The sequence below is a fragment of the Megalobrama amblycephala genome, linkage group LG24 (genome assembly GCF_018812025.1).
Source record: "Megalobrama amblycephala isolate DHTTF-2021 linkage group LG24, ASM1881202v1, whole genome shotgun sequence".
Lineage (NCBI taxonomy): Eukaryota > Metazoa > Chordata > Actinopteri > Cypriniformes > Xenocyprididae > Megalobrama > Megalobrama amblycephala.
In genome coordinates this window covers 34770798-34787606 of record NC_063067.1, presented here as the reverse complement: position 1 = coordinate 34787606, position 16809 = coordinate 34770798, and the positions used below count along the sequence as shown (strand labels likewise).

Below are 16809 nucleotides of genomic sequence, written 5' to 3'. Positions count from 1 at the left end.
CTTCCTATCTAGACAGCACTTTAGCTACAATCTGCGCTTGCGGCATTTCCGCCCTCATGATCTCGATGTGAGTCGGGTGGGCTCAGTGTGCATGAATGAGCTGAGCTGGTGTCTGAAGCTGTTGTCTACGCAGGCATCTCAGTAGTATTTGAGACACGGCCGCCAACTTCCTCTGGACAGTTAGTGAAGCTGTCAGTCTCTCAGAGCGGGTGAAGCGCATCACTGCGATGGAGTAGCCGGTGTGAAGAGACTTCATTTTCTCGTCGTTGGAGAAACTTTGTGAACAAAGAAAGTACTTTTAGACTGGATTGCGATTGAAGAGGTGAGATTGCTTCAAATATATATATATATTATTGTTTTACTTCATTTTATTGTATATTTTATCTTTTTTTTTTAGTTAAACGTCGAAGACTTTTTCTAACGTCTAAACCCTTTTTCTTTGAAGTTATTTCCCATTTTCGTTTTTGAAACGAGGTTTCTACCTTTCATAACTAGCTAAATTAGGTTAAATAGTAGCCCTAATAGGTCTATTAAGATTTAATATAAATTATAGCCTATGTGTCCTTAAAGTTGATTGTCATAAGCTACTCTGTCCAACTTTTGCAGTTTCACTGTAAACTAGAATCAGTGGCCTGTTGCTCAGACTAGTCCTACAAGTTAGTCATCTAATTTCTTGACTAATCATATATTTGTTACGGCTATTACATAAGACTGATCTAATCTGAATCCGAGAAGTAGAACTGAAGCCCAAACTCATTGCTGCAGTCTTTCCTCTTGGCTGTTATGTTCATGCAAAATGGTCCCTTCTTCTCTTTTGATGTATAATTGGTTCATATGTCATCAAATAATGAAGTTGTTTATTCTTTTTCTGAATTCAGGCTTAATTTCTAGTGTATGTCGCAGTTCCTGTATCAGATTCTGCATGTTTAAAGGCAGTCACCTGTGTTTGAGGAACCTGCATGTTTATTTGAAATGGTATCAGGCTTTATCTTCAGTCACACTGGTACTTCCATAGTTCACTAGTTTTACAGAACACACCAATATCAGAGGACTCATTTTAATATTTATCTTCCTCCTCAGAGGATCCATGTCCTCATGTAAAGTGAGACTCTTTAAACACTCTTTACAGTTACATTTCACCTTTCTCTGTTGGCCGTCTGCCTGCTGAAGTAGAGAAGCGTGCCGTGTGTGATTCTGGGACAGAAAACAAAACACAATGAGAGAGCCCTGACAAGGAAGGTGGAACTAACACATCTCACATTTGCATGCGTGTGGTTAAAGGGAAAGAGCTGTAGTTCTCCTCGTGCTCCTGTGGGAAAAGTGGAGGAGGTTCGTCCCAGCTCTGTGCCTTTGAGGGACGAAGCGATCTTTCAGTGGAATGGGCGACACTGTCGAAACGCAAATCTGAACATTTCCTCCGGGAACGATCGGTTATCAAATCCCGAGTCGGAAGAAGGAAATGTACTTGTGATCAAGCCAGCAATTAAGCAGGTTAAGAGGAGACAAACTGAGTAAAGGCTGGAAGAGCTATCAACCCCCTTGTGAAAAAGAAGCACACGTTTAGCACAGAAATAACAGACTTTAAAAGAATAGGCCTATACTTAAAGGGATAGATCAGCAAAAAATGTAAATTCTGTCATTAATTATTCCAAACCTGTATGAAGTTCTTTCTTCTGCTGAACACAAAAAAGTTATTTTGAATATGGGTAACCAAACAGTTCACGGATCTCACTGACTTCCACAGTATGGGAAAAAATACTATGGAGGTCAAAAAGGCTCATCAACTTATTTTGTGAAATTCATACAGGTTTGGAACAATTAATGACAGAATTTTCATTTTCGGGTGAACTATCCCTTTAAAGTGTGCTTTTTTGACCCACTTAAGTAGGACTTAAGTATGCAATGGTAAACTAAACTAAAATATAGTGCGTCAGTATGTTAGTCAACACATCAAAATAAGTGTACTTAAATGTACTTTAAAGTAGTTGACATTATATTACTAAATGCACTTTTTAAAAGTGTACTTAAATGTGTTAAGTAGTCATGAAAGTGTCTTTACACTTAAGTGGCCTTTTATTTCAGTAATATTACACAATGCAAAATGCACAGGATTTATTTTTTTGAGTGTTTAAGCTTTTGAATGAGAATAATTTGAATGAATTTATAATTATTACTAAAAAATGACTGATAAAATGTGATGCAGAAAGAAGATACAGCCCTAACCCTAACGTCTAATAGCCGTCCAAACACAGCCCTGACGTCTAGGCTAAAACAATTTGGGCTGTCAGTGAAAATTTAATATATGAAATGAAACCAAACACCTTATAATCACTTTTGACTTTGCTTATATGATGAAATATCATACATCTCACAAGTTATTTTGGCAAAAAAGACAAATTCAAGATTATGTTTGGCTGGATGTGGGTTACTATAGCCGGTCTATGGTTAAACAAAATGGTGAAATGACATAAAAAAATACTCTATTATCCAAAAGTACAGTTCTTTAAAAATATACTTGTAAAAGATTTCAATAAAATTGAGCGCGCTTCTTTGTTACGAGTCAGCCAGTTAGACTAAAAAAACTGAAATTAACAACCAACCAAAAGTAACACTTCAAATAGAGAGAAAGCAGAACATGGGTGAACAAGCTAAAGGAAGCAAGTTCTTAATGCATCACAACTTTCTCAAACTAATTGCATCCACTGAAGGAGGAAACTTTACGCTGCTCTCGAATTAGAACTCGGCTGTTCAACACAACTGATTCTCAAATAACATGTCTACTGTTTACGCCTTCATCCTGGTCACCTGCAGGACAAACAGACTGGACGTTAATATGAAACATGTTGTTTTGTTTGTGGTTTAGTGTGTCATGTGTAAAGGTGCATAAGTTAATGATCAAACTGGAAAGGAAGCATGAACCTACACCGTTACAGCACATTGCTGCTGTCGTTCGACTCGATTTAAGGGTTCTTGGGCGATCGCCACAGAGAGGCCGAAGAGCTTAGAAACATGCGGTTTCCGTTCACCTCTCATTCAAAAGCTGATTTTTGCTTCCAACAATCAACCAAGCTGGAATCTTATTTGTGAAGGAGGCAGCTCTGTGTGTTCTGGTTGGTTAATTTCTGCTCTGTGACACAGGGTGATTTAAATCAGCTTGAACATTAGGCCTTAACTAACCACAGTTTCCACTGAGCAGCTTCCGCATGTGCATGTGTGAGAGAGTTAATGACAAAACCACAGGCGAGTGTGAACTGCAGCCTACAACGTGGAAGTCTCCTCAAGAACCCGGTTATTTCGACTTTCACTAGTTTAATCGGTCACAGCTGCATTTCCAAAAGAATCATACGTTTGAGTGGATTGTAGCAACCATGTCTCAACAATCTACTTACTATGATGATTTTAGGAAATCCTAATCTTAAATATATATCATCTCACCACTTACCACTTAGGTTAATCTTGTTTGTAGGCCAAAATTATGGTGCGTTTAATACAATATGAGTCTTGTATGACATCAAAATCTGCATCATACATGCTTTCTGAGCAACAAAAGTGGGCGTTGTCTGGTGGGAATCATCTCTGATTTGCATTTTATTTTCTATTTTGGAATGGCTGTTTTGTTTTTAAATGTAAAACCTGCATTAGTCTCCTCTTTGGTGATCTCTTCAGGCCTCAAAATGGGCTGTGTGGGGACTAAACCGGAGCAGGATCCTATTGGCAAATCGATGGGCAACGATGACAACCGCAACCTGACAACACATTACTCCAAAGACCCCACGACAGGGAGCAAGGACGTAAGTAGAAGACGCATAAGTTCAAGTTGATTGTGGCACCAATGGTCTCTACTTGTCATGATATTGGGAAATAATTGGAGATTCTAATGTGAAGTAACATCTCACCACTTCATTTTGCTTTTAGTCTATATGTTTAATATATATATGAGTACTGTATGGCATATTAAAGACATTTTTCCATCATTATCTGTACCATACATGCTTTCTGAGCAACAAAAACGGGCGTTGTTTGGAAGGAACAACCCCTGATTTGTGTTTTTTAGTTTCCAGTATTATAAAAAAAAAACATTTCTGAAAAGCATTTTTTTCTACTGAGAAAGTGCTGATTGAGTTGAAATGTTGAGATGAGCTAAACCATCAGTATCGGTTGTTTCAGCATATTTTTTGCTTTCGTTTACTGCACTTCTACTTACTTCGAGACAGAGCTGTGAATGGAGCTCTAAAGTACAGCTGTACAATATCATCTTGACTTTGCATAACATTTTTTTTACCTAACCTAACCTGTTAATTGTCACCCCCCTTTTTAAGCACAGATCTGAACTTAAATGGTTCATGAATGCTTTGGAATACAGACCAAATGTTGGTCTCTTTTTAAAGAAGCTTAAATGTAATCTTTAGCAGAAGTGAAAGCACTTCCAAAAATGAAAGGGTTAAAAAGCTTACTGTAAAGCAGATGTACGGAAATAAACTTTTTATTTTGTGCAAAATCTATATTTTACAAATAATTTGGACTCTTAAAATGTCTAACCAAGTTGTGTTCCAAATTTGAAAAATTAAGCTCACTAAAAGGTTTTTAAAATACTGTTTCCATTGTAACACAATGCAAAATGCGATGATTTATTTTTTTGAGTGTTTAAGCTTTTGAATGAGAATAATTCGAATGAATTTATGATTATTACTAAAAATGAAGAAGATACAGCCCTAACCCTAACGTCTAATAGCCGTCCAAACACAGCCCTAACGTCTAGGCTAAAACAATTTGGGCTGTCAGTGAAAATTTAATATACGAAATGAAACCAAACACCTTATAATCACTTTTGACTTTGCTTATATGATGAAATATCATACATCTCGCAAGTTATTTTGGCAAAAAAGACAAATTCAAGATTATGTTTGGCTGGATGTGGGTTACTATAGCCGGTCTATGGTTAAACAAAATGGTGAAATGACGGCCGAAACACAGAGTTAACAGGCTATACTCTATATTTAGTGTGTTTACATGTTTAAATTTATCACGTAGCTCTGCACTTGGATGGTTTCTAGCTGCTTCTACCTGATTTGCATAATCAGCATAAAAGAGTTTGAAATGTTTATGTGTTTGAACAGATATCCTCTATTTGGAAAGCTGCCTCAGATGACTCTGTTTTTACTCTCAGAAAAGAGAACTGAAATGTTTGTTGTCTTAAATGCTGCACCTATTTTTCCATCTACAGAGCAGATCAGCTACCAAGACAGCGACTTCAGGGGCAGAAAGTAAGTGAAAGTGTCTTTGATTTCTAGAACATTGGTTGGAGATTTCATTCAGAAAGTTCGATTATCGTAAAATTTTAAAATACTGTGTACATGTCAGTGAACACGGATAGTTACTGGAGCCGTTGATAGTAAATACGCATTTCGTTGAACCTCAAACTGTGCTACGCTTACTATTAGTAACAGTCTCAACTTTAACCATAGTATAAGACTCACCTCAAAACCTGCTGGAACCGTGCTCGGCTCACTGCTTGGTATTATTAAAAAAAAGAGTGTGAAGAGCAGAGAATGTGTGATCACAGCTCTTTCACGCTGAATATTCCACTTGTCTTTAGCTTCAGAGAACATTGCCATCGCTCTGTACGACTATGAAGCTATGCATGAAGGTGACCTTGGCTTCAGGAAAGGAGACAGACTCAGAATCCTTCAGGAGTAAGTAGGCCTCTGATTCTACATCTCGCTTCTTTGATTGATTGATTGATGGATTGATTGAATCATTGATTGTTGTGTTTAGGTCAGGTGAGTGGTGGAAAGCAGCGTCTATCAGCACTGGTCAGGAGGGCTTCATCCCCAGTAACTATGTTGCCAAGGACACTCTGGAAACTGAAGAGTGAGTAAATATAGTTTGTGCACATTTGTAGTCATCAAAAATGAGATGGCAGAAACTGCCAGACACCACTTCCCTTTGTCAGCAAAAGTCCACAGAAGAACCAATCAAACACTGCAAATCGAATCATATGATTTCAGGATGAATGACGGTGTGTATATGAGCTGGCTTTCAATTGTCGAGCTGCATGTTTTCATCATGTTTTGTCCGTCGTTACAGTGGCAATGACAGGATTTCACGAGTAGATCCATTTTGAGGGTTATATTAGCTGTTTGAACTTTGTTTAATGTTGTTTAAGGCAAGCGCGAGCTCCGTGGGCGGAGAGCACGAGCAATTAAAGGGCCAGCAGCCCTGAATCGGCTCATTTATAATGATGCCCCAAAATAGGCAGTTAAAAACATGAATTAAATAAAAATCTATGGGGTATTTTGAGCTGAAACTTCACAGACACATTCAGGAGACACCTTAGACTTATAATACATCTTTTAAATAAAAGTTCTAGGGCACCTTTAAACCTAAAGGGGCCTGATAAAAAAAAATGCTCTTTTAAAAGAAAACATGCCAGACAGACTTTTTGCATCTGAATATATATATATATATATATATATATATATATATATATATATATATATATATACAGTGCGTATGGAAAGTATTCAGACCCCCTTAAATTTTTCACACTTTGTTATATTCCATTTGCTAAAATCATTTAAGTTCATTTTTTTCCCTCATTAATGTACACACAGCACCCCATATTGACAGAAAAACACAGAATTGTTGACATTTTTGCAGATTTATTAAAAAAGAAAAACTGAAATATCACATGGTCCTAAGTATTCAGACCCTTTGCTCAGTATTTAGTAGAAGCAGCCTTTTGATCTAATACAGCCATGAGTCTTTTTGGGAAAGATCCAAGTTTTTCACACCTGGATTTGGGGATCCTCTGCCATTCCTCCTTGCAGATCCTCTCCAGTTCTGTCAGGTTGGATGGTAAACGTTGGTGGACAGCCATTTTTAGGTCTCTCCAGAGATGCTCAATTGGGTTTAAGTCAGGGCTCTGGCTGGGCCATTCAAGAACAGTCACGGAGTTGTTGTGAAGCCACTCCTTCGTTATTTTAGCTGTGTGCTTAGGGTCATTGTCTTGTTGGAAGGTCAACCTTCGGCCCAGTCTGAGGTCCTGAGCACTCTGGAGAAGGTTTTCGTCCAGGATATCCCTGTACTTGGCCGCATTCATCTTTCCCTCGATTGCAACCAGTCGTCCTGTCCCTGCAGCTGAAAAACACCCCCACAGCATGATGCTGCCACCACCATGCTTCACTGTTGGGACTGTATTGGACAGGTGATGAGCAGTGCCTGGTTTTCTCCACACATACCGCTTAGAATTAAGGCCAAAAAGTTCTATCTTGGTCTCATCAGACCAGAGAATCTTATTTCTCACCATCTTGGCAAACTCCATGCGGGCTTTCATGTGTCTTGCACTGAGGAGAGGCTTCCGTCGGGCCACTCTGCCATAAAGCCCCGACTGGTGGAGGGCTGCAGTGATGGTTGATTTTCTACAACTTTCTCTCATCTCCCGACTGCATCTCTGGAGCTCAGCCACAGTGATTTTTGGATTCTTCTTTACCTCTCTCACCAAGGCTCTTCTCCCCTGATAGCTCAGCTCTAGGAAGGGTTCTGGTCGTCCCAAACGTCTTCCATTTAAGGATTATGGAGGCCACTGTGCTCTTAGGAACCTTAAGTGCAGCAGAAATGTTTTTGTAACCTTGGCCAGATCTGTGCCTTGCCACAATTCTGTCTCTGAGCTCTTCAGGCAGTTCCTTTGACCTCATGATTCTCATTTGCTCTGACATGCACTGTGAGCTGTAAGGTCTTATATAGACAGGTGTGTGGCTTTCCTAATCAAGTCCAATCAGTATAATCAAACACAGCTGGACTCAAATGAAGGTGTAGAACCATCTCAAGGATGATCAGAAGAAATGGACAGCACCTGAGTTAAATATATGAGTGTCACAGCAAAGGGTCTGAATACTAAGGACCATGTGATATTTCAGTTTTTCTTTTTTAATAAATCTGCAAAAATGTCAACAATTCTGTGTTTTTCTGTCAATATGGGGTGCTGTGTGTACATTAATGAGGAAAAACATGAACTTAAATGATTTTAGCAAATGGCTGCAATATAACAAAGAGTGAAAAATTTAAGGGGGTCTGAATACTTTCCGTACCCACTGTATATATATATATGTATATATGTGTGTGTGTGTGTGTGTGTGTGTTGATCTATATTTATGTGTGTGTCTTCAGGTGGTTTTTTAAAGGTGTCAGCAGAAAGGATGCAGAGAGACAGCTGTTGGCCTCTGGAAACAAAATAGGGTCCTTTATGATCAGAGACAGTGAGACCACCAAGGGTACGTCCAGACACAAGCTCTTTACACAAGGAGTGTAATCTTGAAGCATTAGCAGTGTTTTTTCACTGTAACTGTTTTACTTCATCCGCTCATCCACAAGCTCTTGATCTGCTCTTCCTCTCAGGAAGCTACTCTCTGTCTGTCAGAGACTGCGACCCTCAAACAGGAGACGCTGTGAAGCACTATAAGATCCGCACACTGGATAACGGCGGTTTCTACATCTCTCCACGCATCACCTTCAACACCCTGCAGGATCTGGTCGCCCACTACAAAAGTAAGTATAAAATGCAAAGTGTGGACTACTGTAACATACATAATGTCACATTTCATTGGATAATAGACATATAGGTTTTCTTGAAGGATTGTTGACTCAATCGGTTTACCGTTAACAAATCATATAAATGTACGTCTACAGAGCAGAGCGATGGGTTGTGCCAATCTCTCACCACTCCCTGTCTGAGTCCCAAACCTCAGAAACCTTGGGAGAAAGATGCCTGGGAGATCCCACGTGAGTCCCTAAAGCTGGATAAACGTCTGGGAGCAGGCCAGTTTGGAGAGGTCTGGATGGGTAAGACACATTCAGCTTGCTGTAATATGTATTTCTTATTTGTCTGTCTACTCCAACAAATGATGCTGTGCAGCGTGACTTGTTTAGTAGGATCTTTTTGTTTGACCAGGGTAAAATACTGGAATAATGGTTAGGACTCTAAATTCAGAATTTGAAGTGTTTCAGGCACTGGCAGTGAAATGCCAATAAACTCACATTCAATATTAATACAGTTAAGGTGCAGTCACATTTTTAAATGTTCAGTGAATTTTTGTAGGCGAAATACAGTCATTTCAATAGAAATCTACGCAATCGGGAGTGTCGCAGGTGGGTGAAAGAATTCCCCACACACATTTCGCATCATGTTCAAGTTAGTAACACAAATTCCCGCGTATTAAAGTGACGTCTTTGTGAGCTGTGCTTCATACAGTGCTATACTAGTAATGAGCAATGGATATTTTTAGCAAAATTTTGCTAATGTGATTATATTATATTATTATTATATTATATTATATTATATTATATTATATTATATTATATTATATTATATTATATTATATTATATTATATTGTAATAAATATTTTATATGGACATAAAAATGTTCCATTGGTCCATATTTATTTATATGTGATTAATATTTATTATTTATTATAAATAAAAACACCTTGGTGTGTTTTATCATTAATTATTTATTAATATATGTTCACTTTTTATTATGTATTATAATAAAATTACATTAGTGTCATTTATCATATGAACTATATATAATATCTATTAATTTATGTTCAATATTTATTATAAATATAATAAAAATAACCTTGATGTCTTATCATATTTTATCACATTTATTTATTTATTAATATATTTTGGAAATATATTATAAATATAAAAGTTTAACAATGGTGTCTTATCGCTTTATTAACAGAAAATACATTAGATAAAAATGTAAGTATTCTATATGTGACCCTGGAGCACAAAACCAGTCATAAGTCACACGGGTATATTTGTAGCAATAGCCAACAATACACTGTATGGGTCAAAATTGTCAATTTTTCTTTTATGCCAAAAATCATTAGGATATTAAGTAAAGATATTTTGTAAATGTCCTACCATAAATATATTAAAAATGTATTTTTGTAAGTGGATATGCATTGCTAAGGACTTCATTTGGACAACTTTAAAGGCGATTTTCTCAATATTTTGATTTTTTTTGCACTCTCAGATTTCAGATTTTATAAATAAAAAATGTATCTTTGCCATATATTGTCCTGTCCTAACAAACCATACATCAATGGAAAGCTGTATAAATCTCAATTTTAAAAATGAAAAATGAATTATGGGTCACATATATGAATCACAATGTCAAATTATTATCATGACAGTAACAATTTATTGTTTCATTAATTACAAACCTGAGAAAAAACACAAACCTGTTCCTAAAAATCTGACCTGATCCTGAACTCGATCCTGAAACAGTGTCCTGTCAGACTTTGAGCAGGTAGTGAACACTAATAAGTAAAAACGAAGAATACGAGTGAAATCCGTCTCCGTTTTCTTCTCAGCGACATACAACAAGCACACAAAAGTGGCAGTGAAGACTATGAAGCCCGGCAGTATGTCTGTGGAAGCTTTCCTCATGGAGGCCAACCTAATGAAATCGCTCCAGCACGACAAACTGGTCCGCCTCAACGCTGTGGTCACCAAAGAAGAGCCCATATACATCATTACAGAGTACATGGAGAAAGGTGTGTGTGACTTCAGCCTCTCCAATATGAAAGCATAGCCTTCTGTTATTTATCTGTTTGTTTGTGCGCGTGTGTTTTTCAGGCAGTTTACTGGACTTTATTAAAAGCGATGAAGGGAATCGTGTCCAGCTGCCCAAACTGATCGACTTCTCAGCGCAGGTGAGGCGTTTAAAGCTCTCATTTGTTCAGCTAACCTGCTTTCCTCCCCCATATAGAATCACATGTGGTGGAAGACAGGTTTGTCCTAGCAGATTTCAATATTCAAATGTGATAACCGACTGACAGTAATATTTGTGTACAGAGGTGTGTGTGTGAGAGAGAGAGGGTGGAGTCTGCCATTAACATGACAATCTATTCCCCTTTCTCTTTGTTCCTGTTCATCCAAGATAATATCAGTTTGTTCTCTCTATTGTGCAAGTGATTCTTTAAAACAGTAAAATATGCAGGTAATATGAAAGTTATACTAAAAATATACAAGAAATATTGGGGTTGAGGAAGTACGACATAAGAATTGTCATTGATATTTCATTCAAGCGAGGGTGATGGTTGCAAAAAAAGGGTGCGACGCTGAGTTGGAAAGAGGAAGAGAATTGCAAGCACTTAACAAGATGTGAATCTGCCCTGGCCGATAAGAGGATGCGCTAACACACGCACGCTCACACTAACACAGTCACACATATGATGTTTTATGTGAACTTTCCGTTGACCTAATGATTTTTACACTGTACAAACTAAATTCGATCCCCTAACCCTAAACCTACCATCACAGAAAACTTTCCGCAGTTTTACATTTTCAGAAAAACCTGATTTAGTGTGATTCATGAGCTGCTTTCCTCATGGGGACCAAACATTTGTGTGTTTGTGGTCCTGGTAAACCCTACGTTGTGTGTACAAATTTCCCCACAAGGATAGTAATACTGAAAATTTTTGACCTTGACCAAATTTGTACACACAACCTACGGTGTACCAGGACCCTAAACACACACACACACACACACTCATTATATCTTATCGTACCTGTTGCTGACTAACCTATTGTTCTCTTGCTCTCGGTGACACAAACTCTGTGTCATTAAAAGTAACCTAATTCTTTTCCCTGACTTTAGATAGCAGAAGGCATGGCTTACATCGAGCAGAGAAACTACATTCACAGAGACCTTCGTGCTGCTAATATCCTGGTCAACAAGAGTTTAGTGTGTAAGATCGCTGATTTTGGACTGGCCCGTATCATAGAGGACAACGAATACACTGCCCGAGAAGGTCAGTCTGATCTGGCTCTCTGGCAGCCGACAGTGAAGCAGATTTAATATATACGTTGGTAACTTGTGGATAAATGCATGCTTTTGTTTTTTTATAGGTTATTGTCAGTGGAAGTTGTGTTAATATGTTTTTTTGTGACCTAAGGTGCAAAGTTCCCTATAAAGTGGACCGCTCCGGAGGCCATAAACTATGGGTCCTTCACCATCAAGTCAGATGTGTGGTCCTTTGGCATTCTGCTCACTGAAATCATCAGCTACGGTCGCACGCCGTACCCAGGTTAGTGGTCACCTCAGTGCACTGTGAATATGCTAAAAGGCTCATTCTCTGGAAATGGAGCCTTTTTGCATCCCTGTTTTTACCACTTATGCAGCTGAACTGTTATTTGACTGATTTTACACTGGCAACCTCAACAATTAACACAACTCAAATAATTCGAGGCAATGCCTTAAATCATTTAGGTTTATATAATATTTATGAGTACTGTAAATTTATTTAAGTCTACAAAAGTACATTTCTTGACATTAAACTATTAACTCTACTCAAATTCATTAGAAAATTACACACTTATACTTAACCTAGTAAAAAACAAATAATTAGATGCATCAAATCAGCTTACAAATATCTCTTGAATTTAATGACCCTCATGCATTTGATTTCTGGGTACACTCGTTATGGTGCGGGATATAACTGGATTCAATACAATTCATAATATGAAAAAAACATACAATCATGCATAAATAATTAACTTTCATTTTGACACTTTACAAAGAATCCATTTCTGAATTTATGATTTATAAAAAAAATTTTAACCACTATTTTTAAGACTGAACCCCCATTACACATTTATAACTATAATATCTTAGTCTAAAAATAAAGTAATCTTGACAAACTATATATCGTTTGAAAGCTTTCAGACTATAGTTTTCATATTTGGTGACTGATTTTCAAAAGAAATGACAGAACAATAGAGAAATAGAGATAGATGATTCTATCCGTATGTGTTATGTGTGTTTTAGGGATTGAATTCAAATCAAATAGGATGTGTACTTCATAAATATTTTGAACATTAAGGAAATGCATGGTTCAGATTACTCAAAACATGGAAATCGAGAGTCTTATATGGTCACCGGTGGAGTCTGGATGTCATCTAGTGGAAAAGTTTGGTACTGCGCACAAAAAATCTTACTGAAAGTTATTTATTTGAGATACCAACCTAAAATTGGCACAGAACTTGTTTGGATGTTTAGCTTTGATTTTCTTGAGGTTTTAGAGTTGAACATGTTTTGTAAAATATGTATTTTATAGAAAATATAACAAGTTGTATTTTTAGATTTTAAATGTTCATAAACTTGCCTATATAAAGTGCCTATAACTTTAAACTTTACTTTTACAAACTCAAGTCTGTGCTCTGAAGTATTCAAGATTTTTAACAATTTAAGTTGGAAAAGTCATTTTCATGTCTGTGCTCAAAAAGTGGGACAGACGGTTGTTAAACTCTGGCACTTCAGGACTCTGACACACAACACACAAGTGTTTTAATTTTGGGTCTGTACAGTTGCTTTTGGGTAAAATTGACCGAAGAACATTTTCTGTATGCGCATTCCCTAAATGAGAAAAATCACCAAATCTCAAGAAAATAACAGGGTAGAAAGTATTTCAGATAGCTTTAAAAAAATAAATAGCTCATTTTTTACTATCTGTGGCTGACAAAAATTTTTTCAGTATTGAAATAAGCTTCATTTTACCTTCATAGGGGTAAGAAAAACCAGTATAACAAAATATAACAAAACATTTTTATTATTTTGGGTCAGTACAATTGTCTTAGAACATTAAAATATGCAGGTCAAATTGACCCACGAACATCACAAACCTAACAGTAATTATGTGTGTATATGTCCAAACATCAGCGTGTTGAAACATGCATGTTCATGACCCTAAATGAGAGAAAAAGTCACAAAATGTCAAGAAAAAACATAGGTTAACCAACACCTTAAAAATCAAAATGGGTCAAACTGACCCGCAACATAACAGGAGGGTTAATAAAATCATCTGAGTTTACATTACTGTTTACTGAACTCTATCTGAGTGAAACAAGCGCACTTTACACTACCATTCAAAAGTTTGGGGTCTTTAAGATTTTTTGTTTGTTTGTTTTTGAAAGAGTCTCTTCTGCTCATTAAAGCTGCATTTAGATGATCAAAAATACAGTAAAACAGTGAAATATTATTACAATGTAAAATAACAGTTTTCAATGTGAATATGTTTTAAAGCGTAATTTATTCCTGTGATCAAAGCATCATTACTCCAGTCTTCAGTGTCACATGATCCTTCAGAAATCATTCTGATATGATGATCTGCTGCTCAAGAAACATTTATGATGATTATCAATGTTGAAAACAGTATTGCTGCTTCATATACATTTTTTCAGGATTCTTTGATAAATACAAAGTTGTTTATAACAATAGACAAGTCTTTATTGTCATCCGTGCTAAATAAAAGTGTTCATTTCTTTCCAAAAAAAATTGTGATCACAAACATTTGAACATGATTTTCACAGTCTATTTTTAAATGTTTGATTTTCCTGTCATCATATTTGAGGGAGTGACCTAATCAAAGTATTAATGAGCAAACAGTCCAAACAGAAGCTTCAGTCTTTATCATATTTCATTATATGGATACGCTTATTTTGGCACGGTCAAACTCAATGTTTCTCTTTGTAACAATATATTTTCTGCACAAGACCAATAATATTTTGCACATAGAATGACCCGAAACTAACTTTATGGTAACAGCAGATTGTAGAAACTGAGCGAAATCATTTGACCTGTTTCTGGCGTGTTCAGGAATGACGAATCCGGAGGTGATCCGTGCTCTGGAGAGAGGATACCGCATGCAGCGCCTGGACTCCTGCCCTCAAGAGCTGTACGACATCATGCTGGAGTGCTGGAAGAACAAGCCGGAGGACAGGCCCACCTTTGAGTACCTGCAGAGTGTACTGGAGGACTTTTACACGGCCACTGAGAGCCAGTATCAGCAACAGCCTTGAGACACACACACACACACACACTTTGACATGACTTCTTGCATAAATCCCTCGTCCTGGAACTCTCAAAGAAATGTACACATATGTAACTTATCCATGCTAACCTGTTGACTTTATACATATGTAGTGAATCAAATGTGAAAAGTTATAGTGTGTTATTTAAATGACATGTAAATTAATACAATTTCAGAATCTCATTATAGCAGTTTCATTCTTTGCCTTACACTGAGTGTTGCACAACAGAAGCTATATCAATTTATCATTTAAATATACAACCGTTTTTCTCATTAACTTTTCTGATTTATTTGTAGAAACCTTACGTCAGATGTATTTTAAAACTAATATGTTTGTGTAAATGAGAATACACATACAGAGCATTAAACTAAATTGTTGTGATTGTAAATGAGAAGATTAATTCTAAAACTTAAGCCTACATTAGGTTTCAGGAAATGTGTGGAAATATATTAGTTCGGCTATTGAATCGATTCTGAATTATTGCTCCAAACGTTTCATATAAAACATCTAGGCCTAAGGTAGTTATGAATATCTATTTAGTTTTGATTTTAAAGACTTTCAAGTTGTGTTAAAGGACTTTCTGTATTGTGATTGTATGAATTTGTAAATTATGCTTGATTTTTGAGATTTTAGGTTTATTGGTACTTTTACAAGCCTGAAGCTATTTAATGTTTCATATGTCTTGCTTTCACATCTTCAGTTTTGTTAATATTTGTGTGAACGTTTGTGCAATAATAGTAAAGGACATGTGAGATTCTTTTGTTTGATTCTGGTTCCCTGCAGGCTTCATTAACATTAATCTATCTCGTGTAAGACATGATTCTGATCATGCAGGTGATTTTCAGTTCTCCTTTCCCTGACGTCTTCTGCAGAGTCCCCTATGAAGACACCCTTGCTATTTTTGTATATGTTGTTACAATTAGTCCACAAAACAAATAAATGTATTTAATTTTGAGTCTATAGAGGAAAAATGTCATTCACTCTCATTCTCATAACAGCTCTACAAACTTCATTTTTTATTGATGCATTTATTAAAGTTTACAAGATCATGCAAAATTAAGACATAACTTCATTTTAGAGTTTTCCACACATCAGAATTGTAATCTTAACAATTTATTTTTATTACTTTAGTTTAATGATTCTATTTATTATATTTGTTGCTGACTCACAAAGATATATATTTTGCAAATATGTTTGCATCTTAGTGTGTGTCTGTTTTTCTCCACACACAGGCCTGTTGTAACTGTGAGGAGAAACTTTCAATGACACACTTATAATAATTATCAGAGTTTGAACTCATGTGGCAGGAAAATAATGTCTGTGATCTGATATTACTGATAAAGAATTAAAGGGTTAGTTCACCCAAAAATGAAATTTCTGTCATTTATTACTCACCCTCATGTCGTTCCACACCTGTAAGACCTTTGTTAACGTTCGGAACACAAATTAAGGTATTTTTGATGAAATCTGATGGCTCAGTGAGGCCTGCATAGCCAGCAAGATAATTAACACTTTCAATGCCCAGAAAGCTACTAAAGACATATTTAAAACAGTCATGTGACTACAGTGATTCAACCTTAATGTTATGAAGTGACGAGAATACTTTTTGTGTGTCAAAAAAACAAAATAGCGACTTTATTCAACAATATCTAGTGATGGGCGATTTCAAAACACTGCTTTACGAATCGAGTCAGTGATTCGGAGCGCCAAAGTCACGTGATTTCAGCGGTTTAGCCGTTTTATATGAGATCCGAATCACTGATTCGACTCAAAAGATTCGTAAAGCTTCGAAGCTTCATGAATCAGTGTTTTGAAATCGCCCATCACTAGATATTGTTGATATTAAGGTCGTTATTTTGGTTTTTTTGGCGCACCAAAAATATTCTCGTGGCTTTATAATATTAATATTGAACCACTGTACTCAC

At 36.6% G+C, this 16809-nt stretch overlaps 1 protein-coding gene across 1 annotated transcript; it reads left to right on the top strand.

The window, feature by feature from the left end:
- Window positions 1-124: 124 nt before the first annotated feature.
- hck (HCK proto-oncogene, Src family tyrosine kinase) lies at window positions 125-15844 on the top strand. Its single transcript, XM_048177882.1, has 13 exons — window positions 125-322; window positions 3667-3791; window positions 5225-5264; window positions 5597-5693; window positions 5776-5871; window positions 8170-8273; window positions 8398-8547; window positions 8689-8841; window positions 10384-10566; window positions 10649-10725; window positions 11673-11826; window positions 11971-12102; window positions 14670-15844. The coding sequence occupies exons 2-13, from the start codon at window positions 3675-3677 to the stop codon at window positions 14870-14872; spliced, it is 1506 nt and encodes a 501-aa protein (XP_048033839.1). The 5' UTR covers window positions 125-322; window positions 3667-3674; the 3' UTR covers window positions 14873-15844.
- Window positions 15845-16809: the final 965 nt, after the last annotated feature.

What these genes read in the sequence shown, in the direction of transcription:
- hck (XM_048177882.1), top strand. Translation starts at nt 3,675, where the DNA reads ATGGGCTGTGTGGGGACTAAACCGGAGCAGGATCCTATTGGCAAATCG. An exon ending in AGACTCAGAATCCTTCAGGA is followed by an intron (nt 5,694 to 5,775) that starts GTAAGTAGGCCT and finishes TGTTGTGTTTAG; the next exon opens with GTCAGGTGAGTGGTGGAAAG. An exon ending in TACAGAGTACATGGAGAAAG is followed by an intron (nt 10,567 to 10,648) that starts GTGTGTGTGACT and finishes TGTGTTTTTCAG; the next exon opens with GCAGTTTACTGGACTTTATT.